The 16,793-nt window shown below is 48.2% G+C and overlaps 1 protein-coding gene across 1 annotated transcript in view; it reads left to right on the forward strand.

The window, feature by feature from the left end:
* Positions 1 to 16,793, forward strand: part of SH2D4B (SH2 domain containing 4B) — an 81,108-nt gene that overhangs the window by 61,811 nt on the left and 2,504 nt on the right. The window contains exon 8 of the mRNA XM_032311943.1: positions 14,559 to 14,779. Coding sequence (XP_032167834.1) covers positions 14,559 to 14,779 — 221 coding nt within the window. The remainder of the gene's footprint in view (positions 1 to 14,558; positions 14,780 to 16,793) is intronic.

Below are 16,793 nucleotides of genomic sequence, written 5' to 3' on the forward strand. Positions count from 1 at the left end.
GGAAAGCATAGATTGTAATGGTGTTTTCAAGATCTTAACTCTTTCCTTTCGGCTGTCTGTAGCTCTGTGCTTCTGATTTCAGTCTGTTGTGTCTTATCCACCTAGCACTTTTTTTCGGTTGTTTGCTGAGATCTTTGTCTTCTGATCCACACGTGGGGGCATGAGAAGGGCTTGGGCCTTCTAGCTGAATTTGAGAGAAGTGAAATTTCCTTTCCTGTTGGATTAAAAAGAAAAACAGAGTAACCGCAAACCGTGATGTCTACTGATGTAATTGATTTAATATTCTTCTGACATCCCCATCGTATTTCTGGTGGTGACAAAAGATCCCTCCTATCTTCCTAACTCTGGGAGGTTTCTATCATAGGTTCGAGCCTTCTTCAAATCCAGAAAGCTATTTTGGGGTTTTTTTGCTCCAGGCTCTGTAGTCTAGTTTCCCACCTGTTCCCAGCCCCAAGCCCATCCCAGCCCTGGTACCCAAGTGCCCCAGCTCCTGCCAGAGCCATTGGCCTTCCAGTTTCCTGAGGGCAGGCACAGGGCTGAGCGGGAACATATGGTGGGGGGTCGGGCGGGGCACAGCTGCTGTGCTCAGACTACTAACATCCCCCAACCTGTGAGAGGCCTCAAGGTCGGGACATGGAGCACAAGGCAAAAATCACAAAGGCTGTCTTTGGCACAGTCTGATGGACTTTTCGGCGGTCATTTGTCCTGAGATGGAATAAGTTACCTCCAGGAGTCCTGAGCTACTGCTGGGGTTTGTAAACAGAAGCCAGACAGCCCTTCAGTCAAAACAGTGAGAGCGTGCATGGTCCCATCTGATGGCGATTAGGTCAGACCGTGTGACTCTTCTCCCCTCACCTTCCCACGTGGCCTGTTCTCTCTTGGCTTATCTGAGAAACCAATATGGTGGCTTCGACATTTGCTAGAGAATAAAGTCTAGTCACTATAGTAGTTGAGAAGCCTTTATGGAAATGAAGACTCATTAATATTTATGCGTAATTATTAACAGTTTATCAGACTCAAATTACCTTCTGCTCCGTAATTAAGTTCTTTATAGATTTACATGCCAGAGCATTTGCTTACAGGTTTCATTTCAAACAATGATGCCACTGTTGGGTGTTGTGATTCACGCTGTGTCTCACCAGCCCTCAGAGGTGCACAGGGCAGGAGGGTGTCGGCTCCCCATGGGACAGTCTAGAAATGCTTCCCAGAGGGGAACAACATGGCTTTCATATGTAATTTATGGAGTGTCCTCCTGTAATTGGCCCCAATACACCGCCCCCTGCAGGCAGTGGGGCGTTACCAACACTGGTGCAGTCTAGTTGCAAGCTTCTGCCTACAAAGAAAGTGGAATTCCTTTACTTTTCTATATTTCTCCCTGTCACGAAGTTACCACCTCCACTCCCCTTTTTCCTTTCTGGTAGTAGGGGAAAAAAAAAATAAACTCTAGACCATTTTGTTTAACTTCGTCCTATTCAGTGGAGTCGTCTTTTTCGGGAAACTGGGTCTTTAGGATTTTCTCCCCTTTCTGCTTCTCTCCAAGAGGGCATAGGAGAATTTGGGGCTTCTCTCCAGGGTGAGGAGGCTGTTGGGGACAGGGCTGCCGTGCAGATGTTCGGCCTTTGTCTTGCATGAGATTAGGTTGCTGAGGGAAAAGAGAGGCTATCCCTGGGTCTCTGCTGCCAAGCCCTGTACCGTGTATGGGGCTGCGTCCATCTGGAGGTTCACAGAAGCACCGCCTGGATCACTGACATCCCTGGAAAGGGGGCACTTAACCTTGTACTGGCCCTCAGGGGTGCAGTGTTTGCTCTCCATGGGATGTGGCTGGTCGACCTCCCCTGTGGGGTCATGCTGGCTTTTGTTTTAACAGATAATTTACGAAATTTTTACTTGGTGCTGGCTATGCCAAGGAAACATTTCCTTGACTCCTCCTCCTACTGTCTGGAAGAGGTAGAAATATGGGTAGTTAGGGTGGGACACAGTGTTTATAGTAGGCCAGACACTTGCTCACATTTAGTGACTTATTTAATCCTTACATCATTGCTGTGTGCTTCCTGTTACCATTAGCCCCATTTCACAGACAAGTAAGCTGAGGTACAGAGAATTGAGGCCACTTTCCTGAGGCTCACTGTTAGTAAGTGGGGGCTGTGGGGCTTAAACTCTGGCAGTCCACACTCCTATCTGTAATGCAGAACAGCTTTGTCGCCATCTCACAGGTGAGGGTCTATGTTATGTAACTGCTCTCGGGGGCATCTGGGACTCAGGGGCGTAAAACTGGGAATTGTCAGTGTTGGGAATTGTCGAATTACTTGGGCAGGGGCATGAGGAGGCAGGCTCCCCATGTAAGGCATTTCTGTAATTAACTTATTGATGATTAATTTTAAGCTTCTGTTGTGTTAGACACTGGGCTAAGTACAGGACATTTGGTGGTGAGTTCAACTGATAGCTTCCCTGCCCTCATGGAACTTATATTCATTTGCAAATAACAGAAAAAAAAACCCCTGCTATAATCAAGAAGAGAATTTATTTTTTCATATGACTGAAAAATCCAAAGGTAGGGCTGCCTTCAGGCTTTGCTTGATCCAGGGAACTTAAGGTTTCAGGATCTGGGTTTTCTCTGTCTCTCAGCTCTGTTGCTCTACATGTTGATTTCATGCCTAAGTGATGTATCAGCTTTTGGTTGCCATGTCCCTTTTTGCTTAGGTTGAAGTCCAGCAGACAGAGGACATGTTTTTTTCTCAACACTCCCAATCCTACTAGTCCCTACTAGTTGTTTGCTGGGTCTGGTTGGGTCATGTGCTCACTTCTGAACCAGTCACTCTGGCCAGAAGCACAAGACCTCTCTCTGGTCAAGGCATGAGTCTCATGACCATCCATGGGGCAGAACAGAATCCATCCCATTGTATCAGCATAGACGTGAAAGGCATGGCTTTCCAGAAGAAAGTCAGCATTCCCTTGGCAGGAGGGGGGCAACTGGTCTGGAGAGGGCAAGACCAAGGGATGTCTACCACAGAGAGGACAAGACCCGTCCTATGTCCTAGTGAAACTGTCAGTCCAGTCAGCAAGGTGGGCCTGAAACGAACAATCAGCTTATACTTTAAGTCGAATCTAAGGCTATGCAGGATCCTTGGGTAGCCAGTTTCAGAAGTTGTTCTGCTACATGGTTGCAATCCTCTGTCCCAACTGTGGTGCTAGTGATTTGAACCAGGCATGTCAGCTTGGAGCAGGCGGTCGTGGGCATGGGATATTGCCCCTGGTGCATGGCTAGATCTGGAATCTAGAATCTTGTCCAGTGAAGCCCTTGTCTCAGCAGTTAGCCATGGTTAAATTTCATTTGGAGTTATAAAAAATGAAGGCATGTGGACTTATTCATCACAATCTCTGTGGCTTTAGGATGCTTTAAGAAACCGTTGAGAATGAAGAGCTTAATAATTCCAGCCTCTTTAATGATATCGTCTGGAAAGTATGGCAGTAAGAAAGGAAAGTCACAAAAATGAATGAGAAATAGCTAACCAGTTGATGGGGGAGTTGTTGGCCGGTGAGGCGTAGCTACCATGAGAGCTGCAAGAAATATGCCCATCAGATGAACTGAGACTCATAAAAAGTAAAACGTCGTGTCTGGCCCTCCTGCGTTTCATTCTTTTCAGAGAGAAACCCTAACAGAGAAATAAAAGGAGCTCGTTTGGTTACTCAGGTTAATTTCCGAGCCAGTGATTTAAGGGATTGGTCTGGTGGTGGAAGAGAGGCTGGGAACCAAATCCAGGATTTGTTAACGTAGGGATTTATCAGTCCCATACAGCCGAGCATCTTTTGGAGGTGTGCTTGAAGTGCCTTTCCTGTCCTGGGGCTGCCACCAGTTAGCACCGGTGGAATCAATATTTTGGTAGCAACTTGAAATTTTTGGTGTTTGAGAGCATCTATATGGGATGCAGGGAGATGATTAGGTGAGGCTTAGTGAAGGTGGCACGAGAAGAAGGGAGTCAGGAGTTGCTAGCCTCACCTCGCGAGGGTGCTGGTTGCCTGCGATATTAATGTGCGGGTATTGGACCAGGGAGAGCAAGCCTGGACTTCTTGGCTATGTTGGCCATCTCCGCTTCTGACTCCCTGCTTCTTACCCTCCTGCTGTGCAATCGGGGATGGGATAGGGGAAGGGGGGCAGATGCACCGGAAGGCTTCTGTCCCCCAATCTTGTGCACAAATTTTTATGCAGAGGCCCAGCAGAGGGCGCTGTAGTAGGTTGCCTTGCCTCTGTGGTTCAGCACTCAGAGGAACCTTGGACTATTTTGTTACAACTTTTGTCGTTCTTACGAGTTAGAGATTTTTCAGGTCTGTCTGCATGTCAGCGGTTCTCAACTTGCCAGGGATGATTGTGCTCCGTGGGGCAGTTCACAGTGTCTGGAGGCATATTTGGTTGTCTTTACATCTCCATCAAACTTTTGAATTGTTGCTAGAAAGATAGTTACACCAAGTATAATTTCTTGCTTACCTGTTTTTATAGGTGATCTTACCTTGTATGGACTTTTGTGTCCTGCTAATGCCTAAAAAAGAACCCTCAAAATTTTCAATTCCTTTGGTTTTAAGAGTCTCTTTCAGTTTAACTCAGTTATATTCTAGCAAACATCCAATTTTTCCAACATCACTCCCCTTCCCCAATGGCATTTGGGTGTAGGGGGAGCTCATAGCTTGGGAAGAAGCCAAAGATAGGTCCTGGTTGGTCCCTCATCTCTAGGCCTTCTTCTCTGTTTTTACGAATCCAATGGTCTGCTACTTCCGGAATCATTTGTGAGTGGACACTGAATATAGCTGGGGTCTGGGGGCTCCCCTTCTCCACACTGATTATCCCTCAAACTTGACTTGGCCCTACCCTGGCTCTTGCTTGGCCTCCTGAATTTCAACAGCTTCCATCAATTAACTGTTAGAGAAGACCATCCACCTCAAGGCCTAGGTTCTGGAGTCACCTTGCCTCTTTTCTGGACTATGCTTTTAATGATGTTTATTTTCTAAATAAACCCCAGGTCCGAAAGGTTCAGTTCAATGGCCATCTCTTCCCTCCCTGGTCCTCCTGTTGTATTATCATAATGGAAGGAAGCCAGGCTTGTTCCTAATTTGTTTATTTTCTTACTCTCCTTTATGCTCTGCTGACATCCCCTTCCTCCTCAATAAAGAGCCGTCCTGATAATAATGAGCGTCTGTTCGAAGGGTTCTTGTATATATATTATGTATGTATCACCCAAGGGAAGTTATTCTGCTCCTTATTTTCTTTTTTTCTCATGGTAATGTTACATGTGATTTGACCTTGATGCTTTTCTGTGGCTATTTATTTTATGATTTTATTTATTTTGAGAGAAAGAGTGAGTGCACGAGAAAGCAAAAGCTAGGGGCAGAAACAGAGGAAGAAGCAGACTCCCTGTTTAGCAGAGAGCCCGATGAGGGACTCCATTCCAGGACCCTGAAATCATGACCTGAGCCAAACGAAGACAGATGCTTAGCCAACTGAGCCACCCGGGCATCCCTTATGGCTATCTTTTTAAAAAAATTTATTTGAGAAAGAGAGAGAGAATGAGTGGGGAGGGGCAAAGGTAGAGGGAGAAGCACACTCCCCACTGAGCAGGGAGCCCATTGTGGGACTCCATCCCAGGACCCTGAGATCATGACCTGAGCCGGAGGCAGAGGCTTGACCAACTGAGCCACCCAGGTGCCCACTTCTGCTGTTTTTTTGATGTGTCCACAAAGAGGGTGTTAGGGTCCGTGATCAAAGGAACGAGACCAACACAAAGCAAAAGTCAAGCAAAGCTTTATTTTGCGCCAAGCATCGAAAATCAAACCGACCAGTCAGGGCTGTCTCTTAACAAAGAGGCAACACTGACCAGGACGCCGACCCCGATGACTTCCCTTACCGGAAGACTTCCCTTACCCGACGACTTCCCTTACCCGACGACTTCTCTTACCCGACGACTTCCCTTAACTGGTGATGCCGCTCCCCAGCGACGCTCCTGATGACTTCCGTTACCCGACGACTTCTCTTACCTGATGACTTCCCTTAACCGGTGATGCTGCTCCCCAGCGACGCTCCTGATGACTTCCGTTACCCGACGACTTCTCTTACCTGATGACTTCCCTTAACCGGTGATGCCGCTCCCCAGCGACGCTCCTGACGACCACGATGCTCCCGACGTTGCTGCTTGCTGCTCCCTGCTCCCGATGACTACCCTACTACTCCCCTGCCTCACAGACTAACCTTTATGGAGGTAGTTGAGCCCGGCCCACACACAGGTGGCCAATGAGATTGCAACACAGAGGGAAAACTGCACAGTCATGCTTGGTCAGCAATACAGGTGGCCAATTGAATTCCAACTCACCATAGCAAATATATGTGCGCCCCACTGATTGCATGTCTCCATCTGGCCTGGCCCGCCCCCATATCCGGGACCTGCAAGCAAGTTCCTCCAGGAGGGGCAGGGTCAACCCAAGCCCACAACAAAATGGCTCCCTCTGGCCAACCCGGCCCTTACAAGGGCAGCTTGCTTCCTGGGGTAACCAGGCTCTGTTCCCCTCTCCCACATGGGTCTGGACATTCTCCTTCTTCCCTTTCTTTTCTCTTAACTTGCTCCATTTTGATGCTACTCCCAGTGATCAAAGGTGGTCCCCGAGGTGTCACTATGGGCCTCTTGCCCTTCCCCAGGATTGGGGAAGGCACATCTTCCCCAAGTTTCAGCTGCTGTTCTTAAGTTGGCCTCCTTCTTCCCAGTGAATTCCTGTTGACTGCTCTCAGGTCCATCAGTCACCCTGGTTTCTTTCCTCTTCTTCCTGCAAAACACTGTATCACGAAGGTCTTGGGTTGATTGTTCCCACTCCATTTGTATCTGGGGTTCATGGGACTACCTTGCCCCCTAGTTTTGTGGGACATGTGTAGTCCACTGACTTTGGGTTTTGTTCTTGACTTGTTCTGCTTGTTTTTCTTTGGGGATTTGGAGAGATTGGAAAATGCTGCTGCTGCCACTTCTTCTCCTGCTCTGCACTTAGGTATACTGACATGAAAGGTAAGGTGCTTTAAATATCATTTGTATTTATCACTTTATCTCATGGAGCCTAGGTTACAAGAGCCATGCTATTTCTACCTCTGGCCTGTTATTTCTAATTGCTGCACAGTGTTCCACCGGTTGTATCTACCAAATTTGGCTCATCCTCTCCTCAAGTCCTGGACACCCACCTTGCCCTCAACTGATCAGCACCACAATTAACCCAAGGGTCATTTACATTTCTTGCCAGGGACCCTTATGGACCTGTGTGAGGATTTCTTTATAATATATCTCAGGAATGGAATTGTTGGATTAGAGGGTAAATGTGCAGTTAATCCGATTAGGGGTGCCCGTGGCTCTCTGGAAGGCTGATCCAGTCCTGATTCCCAGCAGCCTTCCATGATGGTCACGCTCCTTCCATGTTCCAAATCCCACACCAGAACATGATGGAAGTCCCGGCTCCCTTCCAGGACTCACAGGAGCTCAGGGAGGCTGGCGGCCATCATCTTCAGGTTGTTCCATCTCCACATACATCATTCTGCCTAATTGTGGCTGCCTTATGCGGGTGCAAGGCACCTGCTAAATTCTCCACAAAACTAGGACATAGGACACTTCTAGTTCCTCTGTGGGGTGCAGCAACATGAGTGGGGGCCCTCCCTTTAGTCCCTCTTCCCCTCTGTCCCACCCTAACTGAGGAAAACTCTTTCCCGTTGGGCAGGGATTTCTCACAGGACCTCCCTAGGCTTTCTAGAGTAGGTCTATAAAACTGTTCAGACTTCCAAGTACTCTTCGAAATATAGAGGGAGTTTGTAGAATGTAAAAATCCACTTTTTACATCTTTGCCAGCCCTGGCTTGCAAGAGAGATTACATTCTAGCTCAGTCAGTCTCAAACCTGGCTGCATATTGGAATTACCTGAGAAGACTGTAAACATTACTGATGCTTGTGGTACCCAAAATGAATTAAAGAAGACTCTGTCAGAGTGGGCCGGGCCTGAGAACCATGCTCTAGGGACTCCAAACAGCCAACACTGACATTTAAAGCTCATTAATGATCGTTTTTTTTTTTTTTTTTTTCCTGGTTGATAACCTCCCCAACCCTCAAAGGACATTGACTGACTTGAAATGAATGTCATGGCATGATGTGTGGGGAGGTGAAGAGCCATGATATTTAAATCCTTAAAATATTAAACATTGAATATATACCATGTGTGCACATACAGATGTGAAGGGCATGAAGGGAGCTTCAGAAGTGGAGGCATGACCCATCCTGGAAGCACCCGTGTGCTCCTGACCTTGGGTCGCGCTGGTCCTTCCACCAGACAGGATACCCCTTCCGACCATATGCTCTATCAGATCTTCGCTTCATTATTGTTTATATGTAAATCTCCACCGGGTGCAACACTGTTGCTTTTAGCTTTGTGAGCTTTCCACTTTCATACCAAGGGAATACAGTGTAGTTATTTTTTAGTTATTAGCTTGTTTCATGCTTCATTGAAAAAAAAAAAAACCTTTCCTCCTGGCATTTTTTTTTTTTTTTTTTTTTTTTAACCTCTGCTGTTTGGAGCTTAGACCACTCTCAAGGCCTATCTCTCTGTGGTTAATGGAGAGGGTGTAACATGCATATTTCATATATTCTCAAGTTGATACATATCTTTATCCTCTTCTGAAACACACAGAATATATTTTTTTTAATTTTTCAAAAGTTTTATATATTTAAAAAACCTCTACAGCCAACGAGGGGTGGGGCTCCTACTCACAACCCCGAGAGCAAGAAGTGTATGGTCTTACAATGGAGCCAGCCAGCCTCCCCCTCCACATGCAGTACTTTTAAAGTCCAATGATTCCACTCTCAATGGATCAGATGTTGTCTGTATGACAGTTCTTTCTTTTAAATCCTCAAATTATCCATTATTAGTATTGTTTTGTAAATCAGCATCTCTTTTTAGATTCACCTGCAGGATCTATGCTCACCATTCCTTCTAGCCCCTCAGACTCTCTATCAAGGATCAAATTTCTTCCACCTGAAGTATGTCCTTTAGATTATCTTTGATGGTCCATTTTCTCAATTTTTTTTTTCCTGAAGATGTCTTTATTTTATCCTTTTCCTTGAAAGATGGTTTCATGAAACACTGTTATTTTTTTTCTCAGCACCCGGAAAATATTATCCCATTGTCCTCTGGCTTCTATGAGAGCAATGAGAAGTTAACCATCAGTCTAATGGTTCATTCTTTGGAGATAATCTGCCTTTTCTCTCTGGCTGACAGAATGAGACACTAAGTGGCTTTGTGTGGGTTCACGGCGACGCGACTTTGATGACTCCCCAATCATTCAGTCTTTAACTATGGCCTCCTCTCCTTCTCGCCCGTATTCTCTGGGGTCTGGATTGCACACGTGCTACAGCTTTCAGCCCATCCCCCTTTCTTTTCCTGTCCTGCGACTTCAGTGAAGCTTCTCGTAGGTTCCATTTATATAAATGCGCCATGGGGGTGTCCTTCTCTTCACTCATCACGTCCCTCCCTCCCCCCTCCCACGCCATCAGCTGTGCTCACTGCTTGCTCCCAGAATCTACCCAGCCCCAGAAGCCCACTTCACCTCCCCCTTCACTGCCGCTCTCAGGCCTGTCCTGACTTCTCCAGGTCGCATTAATCTCCTCCTGCTCTGTCTTTCACAGCAGCACTTACTGTCCTGTGATGAGGTAACATGCTGTAGAGCAAAGAGCCCCGGACTTGGAGTCCGAGGACCTGAGTTCAAATTCCGGCTCTACCACTTACTAGCTCTGGGACCTGGGTAAGTCACTTTTCTCGCTGACCCTCCGTGTCCTCAGTTATGAACTCACGGTGATCGGGATGTTAAGAGGACGGAGGCGGATGAGTCCCCGGATGGTGCCCAGGACTGGCTGTGATGGGGGCTTCTTCTGTAACCCCCGATGTGTCCTTTTGCCCCCCTGCCTCAGCATAGAAGCCGTCTCTGTCAGACTCACAGTCCGGGAGCTGGAGTCCAGCCCTACGACTGTGGAACTGTGGCTAGGAAGCCATCCCCGCATGAAGGGACTGAGGTCCCTGGCTTGTGTGCCTCCATTTCGCACCCCCAGGGGCCATCTATCCATCCTTGAACACGCTCAGATTCTCTGTTTGGAATCATGAGTCATTTCTCATTGCCCTCGAAATTAAGTCCAGAATCCTTCTAACGGTATGGAGAGCTCTTGGGGGCTTGGCCCCTGCCAACCTCTACGTATCTCACCATTGGTGCCACGTGGCTCCTACTTTGGCCCTCCCTCCAGACACAGGGAACCAGTCGCTAATCCCCTCTGCCAGTGAATCCTTGCCTCGCACCTCTGTTTTCACCTTTCTGGTCTCAGTACAGCTGTCCCTCCCACGCTTGGTACCAGAGCTGTGTGGGGTGGTCCCCCAGGCACTCCCTCAGCTCCTAGGGCCTTGAGCACCACTGGTTACAGTGAGCCTTTTCTTAAAAAAAAAAAAAAATCAGTTGATCTTTATTTCTGTCCAGAGTCAAGGCTTCTGGAAGGCAGGAACTGTTTTTCATGCAGTGCTGATTCCCAGGCACCCAGCATGGGGCTTGGCTCCTACACAGCTGTTGAAGGGAGGAAGTAGAGAAATTATAGGAAAAACCACATTTCCCATTGTTGACAGGTAGGAACTGGCTCAGAAGGGACCAATGGTTGCATTCTCTAGTCATCATCCAGAACAGCTACCATGGAACATTGTGTACGAAGGCTGCCAGGCCTGGTCATTGGCAGAGGCAGGAAGTTTCCATGACCCCTGGGGAGCAGTGTGCTTGCTCCCCAGTCAGAAGAGGTTGGGGGAAGCCCTCCCTCCTTTCCTTAGCCAAGAGGCTATAGAGTGTTTAGAAGGGACGAAGGTGGGATGGGGTGGGGTGTGATTAGTGCTTAGTTCCCAGGGCACTTGGCTTAGAGGCGATCCAGGGAGAGAGAGAGATGAGGAGGGCAGAGTGTGGATGGGCAGGAAAGTGTAACAGCTTCTCCTTGTAAGTGACCTACAGGCCTCCCCGCCATTGACTGATTGTCCTGGGGCTCAGGTTTTCTGTGGAAGGGTCTATGCCATCCTGAACTATGAGGCTTCACTACTTTTGGTCTTGGGCCGAATTACAATTTTGATTTCTAGGTAAGTGTCAAAGTGTGGGGGGCAGAGTTCACAGATGTTTATTATCCCAGACACCTGGAGAGTCTGCTAGGGATGGTGTAGCTGGGGCCCAGGGACTCAAGCAGTCCCCATCAGAAGTCACCCTCTGCAGCCTCTGGAGGGACTGGGTGCATGGGTGTGGGCAGCACAGCCTGGCAGTGCCCTGACCATGGCTGCTTCCAGGACGAAGTGACATCCCACTGTGGCACAGGAGTGGTACCCTTGGGGTAGCCGAGGCAAACTAGTTATGCTCTCCGGCACTGTGGGGAGCTTGCTCACACATTAATTTAACATCGGCTCAAAAAACCTTACACCGTAGAAGGATTAATGGTACCAGTTAGCAGATGAGGACACTGCCCTGGGTTTCAGAGAGGCTTGAATAACCTGCCTAAGGCCACCTGTTGAACAGGTCCCTGAGCTGTGATTTTATTTTTATTTTTAAAAAGATTTTGTTTATTACAGAGAGAGTATGCAAGAGAGAGCATGAGCAGGGGGGAGCTGCAGAGGCAGAGGGAGAAGCAGGCTCCCCACTGAGCAGGAAGCTTGAGGCAGGACTCGATCCTAGGACCCTGAGATCATGACCTGAGCTGAAGGCAGGCACTTCATTAACTGAGCCACCCAGGCACTCCGAGTAAGCTGTGCTTTTAGTCCATGCTCTTGATTACTGCTCCAAACAAGCCTCTCCTTCCCCAGCATTCCAGGTGCTTGGGGCACAAGAGTCAGCATTCAGTATCAGTCTGGGTCTTCTAGGAAGCAGAAGTGCAAGCCATTTCCTGAAAAAAGCACCATGAAGGATACAAAGGAGTTCTCTGAGTCAAGGGCACTGGGTTCTGTACCCCCTCATGCCTCCTGGGGCAGAGCAGGCTTTGGCCGTGGATCCTGAGCAGCCGTTGGGGGCTGTCGGCTCGGCTTGGCTCCGGACACTTCTGGCAGCAGAGTCTCTCTTGAGGGAAGACTGAGCAGCGGCTCCCACAGTTGCCACAGGCTTTATATCCGAGTCCTTCACAGCCTGTTTACTAATACACTGGAGCCTCTGGGCAGGTGTGATGAAAGTTCAAAGGTGGCTCTCCCCGTGAGGCCTCCGGGGATAGGGATGGCTTCAGGGCAGGGTGGGGCAGGTTGCACACGGAATAAAGGGTCCCTGCCAAGGGGGTTCGTTGCAGGGAGGAGGAGTCAAAATGCGGAAATGTGAGCTTGGCCATTTTGGCCCAGAGAGGCATTCTTTTCAAATTCTACCACTGAGAGGGACCTCCGTTTCTCACTTGCACAAAGGTAGAGTGTAGGTGACCGGCAGCCTGGGCTTCCCAGGAGAGAAGAAGAGGAGTCAGGGTCCGCTGGGACAAAGGGGGCTGGGGACCGGCAGGAAGCTTCTGCACTTGGGGGTCTTGTGGTAAGCAGTGAGCAATGGTGCATGGGGTGAGTGAGGCAATGAGCCTGGAGAGGTGGTGGTGGGGGGGTGGTCCCAGAGCCCAGTGTCTCTCATTCCCAAGTCTGGACTCTGCCAGAGACCAGGGAGGCCATTCATAGGTTTTAGATCACAGACACATGATATTGTCCTTTTGGTGTTACTGTTAGCTTTCAGATATTAAAATGTCAGGTACTATTCAGGTGTGACTATTCAGTCTCCTGCCCAGTGGAACAATTCTCTCCTCCCCAGTTTTCAGTCTGGTCTGGGCTTCAGCTTGAGGTAGGTGGAGTGGAGAAGGGGGTGACATTTTCTGATCCTTCTTCCTTCCGGCCCATGGCTCTATTCTGTCTCCTCTTGCTTTTCTCCCGACAGCAGTCTCCTTTACGGTCTAGGTTTTCTGGCACTGGGGCAGGGAAGTGGGTGAGGGATGGTGCTGAGTCTTCCGACAGATTCCAGGTGACCATCTTGGTCCTCTTTTGGCTGTCACTGCTTCCCTGGCAGAAGGCACGGACATCCTCCCCGGAGCAACCCCAGCGTGCATCCTTCTGCCTATGGGGAAATTGCACGTGATTTTTCAGGCGTCCTGTGGTAGAAGAGCTCCCCACTTCCTTCCCCCTCCCTTCTCCCTAGTTTCCTACTAATAGCGCCTGGTTGGGGAAAGGGTGGCTTGCTCCATTGCCTCTTGATAAGTTCTAGGCAAGGAGGACAGAGGTGAGCCCCAGTTGTGCTGGTTGTCTTTAAAAGGGGGATATGTGACAGCGTGGTGGCCTCTATGTCCTCTGCTTTGGGCACAGGGAAAGTTCTGCCACACCTCCCATAAATAGGAGAGCAATGGAAGGGGTGTGGGGGGAGCAGGGAGTACCCACAGGAAAGCTTGAGCGTGGCATGAAGGTGTGGGGGGGAGAAGTCACAAGTGTGTAGTCCCTCTCACGGTCACAGGGACCAATAACTCAGCTACCTTCTAGCCCTTTGCTACGTGACCATCAGTAAACGATCCCATCGTATGTATGCAGAGGGTAACCAAGCAGGTGTATAAAAAGGACCGTGCGCTTCTCCTCTCCCTCAAATATGATTAACAGTAGCCAACACTTCCACAGTGTCTCTCAGTTAATGTGTTCGAATTCTTTATCTGACTTGAAAGTCATAAGGTGTCCTTGATGTAGATGGAGGAAGATGATGAATCACTTAAACGTCAGAGGGCATTGGAGAAGTCAAGGTGTTGGCTGAGCCTCACGTCGCCCAGATGAACGCAGGTTGAGCGGGTCACCTAGGCTTTCTGGCTTCTGCCCTCTTCCCGCTGCCCTGCCCTGCGAGGCTCAGGCTCTTCCCTCCACACATGGCTTCCTGTGCTCTACCCAGATAACAGCATCTCCCTAAAATCCTTTTTGGGGATTGCCACTGACAAATAATCAACTCCAGGTCTGGACCCACATCATCATCATGAAAGAATGCCGAACCTGAGAAAATTTTGAGCTGTTTTCCTAATGCCCACAGGTGGGCGGAGGAGGTCTTTTTACTTAAGAGGACCTACTGTTTCCAGGTGCTCACTTATGGGTCCTGGCAAGATAACCCGGGTCATAACTGTAAGTCACTCTGCTGTTGTCATTAAAGCAGGGCTCAATGCTCTCCACACGGCAGTGCTTGCTGACTTGTATTTGTAATCGATAGATGCTCTAATTCCTGCTCATTACTAATTCTTTGCTTACCCAATTAATCCAAATCAGTGAGGCTTAATTTGGAGGAAAGCGTGCTAAACTCAGGTCCTAATAGAAACTCTGCCCGCAGGCTCACAGCTGGTTGCTCTAGGTCAAGATGAGTCCTGGGTGGAATGAGACTAGTGCTGGACCCCTCCTGAAGCCCTCTCTTTCCTGATATCATGGAAACAGGATGAGGGGTAGGGATGAGTCTGGGAGACTGGCAGAGGAAAAGTTTGCCGAACCTACTGACTTTTTCTTTTTTCTTTTTTAAATCAGGAATTATTAGCCGAGAAGATGCAGAAGATCTCCTCGAGAACATGACAGAGGGAGCATTTTTGGTCCGGGTCAGTGAGAAAATCTGGGGTTACACCCTCTCCTATCGCTTGCAGAAAGGGTTCAAGCACTTTCTTGTGGATGCCTCTGCAGACTTTTACAGCTTCCTCGGAGTGGACCCCAATCGCCATGCAACGCTCACGGATCTCATTGATTTCCACAAGGTATCCTTCAGAGGGGTGCTGGTCAGGAGCTAGAACTGGTAGAAATGTGAGGTGAAGGAGCGCCAGGCTGCAGGTGTTCCAAGAGATGGGGTAGAGAGGGAGCAGGCAGCCCAGCAGGTCCACAGGATCACAGGGATGTGTGGAAGGGTGGAAGAGGGCCGAGATTGTCCAGATAGGCTCTGGGGCCTGCTCTTCTTTTCTCTGGCTTGCCCTCTGACTAAGGCAAGCATCTCCAGCCCTGGTCCCTAAGCTTCTCCTCACCTCAAGTCTCTGAGTGCTCCCTACTGCTAACACTTAGGGACTAGCTGACCCATCTTCTTCCCAAGCCCACAGCCCACCTGCAACTCATCCCCAGGATGTCCTGCTTGAGGACATTCTAGTCAGGCCTCTGGCAGCTTTGTAGAATTAGCTGAAACTTAGCCGTCCACCCTGTGGCTTGAGAAGCTTTTCTAATAGAGTTACCACGTCTCTTGTTCCAACTACAAGGATACGTACATGTGTGGTACGTGTGTGACTTTGGGCAGGTTCCTTAGTCTCACTGAACTTTACCATCCTAACCCGGCAAATGGATGTAAATAATAGTCAAATCCCATGACTGATAAATGAGGCAATGTCCGTAACAGCACTCTGTGAAGTGGTGTGGAAGTTCTTGTTTTCCAGAACTCTCTTGGTCATTTGTCTCCCTACTGTAGACATCTCATGAGGAAAGATGGTGCCTTCCAAACTATGTACGTAGACAGAAGCAACTTTTGTTGCTGTTTTGTGTTTCTTTAGTTTTGTTGCTTCTTTTGTGACTGTCAGCATAGTAGTAACTGGGAGAAAGCCAAAGGTGGAACTCAGTGAGTCACAAGGGTGAGAGAGAGAGATGCCTAGAAACAGAGCCTTGGTCACTCTCCATCTTCCTGAGATTTGCATCTGTAGCAAGGGTCACAGAATTCCTGCACCGTCTCACTGGGTTTCTGCTGTGATAGGGACTCTTGGATTGCTTTTGCTTTTTCTTCATGGATGTCCCCAGAGATCTATGGACAGCTCTTGACTTGACCTTCTAAGTAAAGCACAGAGAAAATGACCCATTTACAAATGTCTAGATGTTGGGTATACAGGACTTCTGGAAAACTGACTAATCAGGTTTAGGGCAGATTTCTACCCATGCTGGGAAGAGCTTTTCTAACAACTCTAGGGACTTATTATCCATACACACCCTCCCTGTCTCTACAGGTGTGTGTGGATATTGACACCTTCTCTGTGTCAGGCATCATGCCCGGTGCTGTCCATCCATGTTCTTGCTTCCTCTTCATGACAAACTTATGAGGGAGGCAGACTAGTCCCATTTCATAGATCAGGAAACCAAAGTTGAGGAGCTTGAGTAGCTTCTCTAAGTGTTCATGGCTGACACCACATGGCCCAAGAGTTAATCCTCAGGCCATCTGCCTCTAAAGATTGTGCCTTTTCCTCTGTACCACGATGTTTGGTTTCCCTGCCCACTATAAGCTGCTGCGAGCAGTGATGAGCTTCTTGTCCTTGGAAGTATTCAGGCACAGGGAAAAGTCCATCTCTCAGAGATGCTATGCTATGGTTCCTGCATCAGAAGGTTAGAACAGAAGACTTTGAAGGTCTTTATCCTCTTTCAAATATAGGGTTGGAGACTTCTGATGTAGTTTCTTACACTATAGAGGGGGTTCATCTATGCCCATGTGGAGATCTGTTGGTCAGTGTGTATATGTTAAAGATTTAATTACACAATTAATTTATGATTACATTCTAAGAATAATCAAGGACAATACAAGGTGAATGCCTTGTCCATTTCAAATCTCCATTTCCATTCTCCACCTTGAAGTATTAGTTTGCCATGTCACTATTCAAGTATTTCCTGGGCATTAACACAAATTTACATAAGGAAAACAGTTTTGTTATTTTCCACATAAACTGGCAATTCTTTTTTTTCTAATTAAACTATAAATTTAATGCAATTCTCCACCCAAAAAATACACCAAATAGGATGGAGATTTAAAAA

Source organism: Mustela erminea, chromosome 14 (assembly GCF_009829155.1).
Source record: "Mustela erminea isolate mMusErm1 chromosome 14, mMusErm1.Pri, whole genome shotgun sequence".
NCBI classification, from domain to species: Eukaryota; Metazoa; Chordata; class Mammalia; order Carnivora; family Mustelidae; genus Mustela; species Mustela erminea.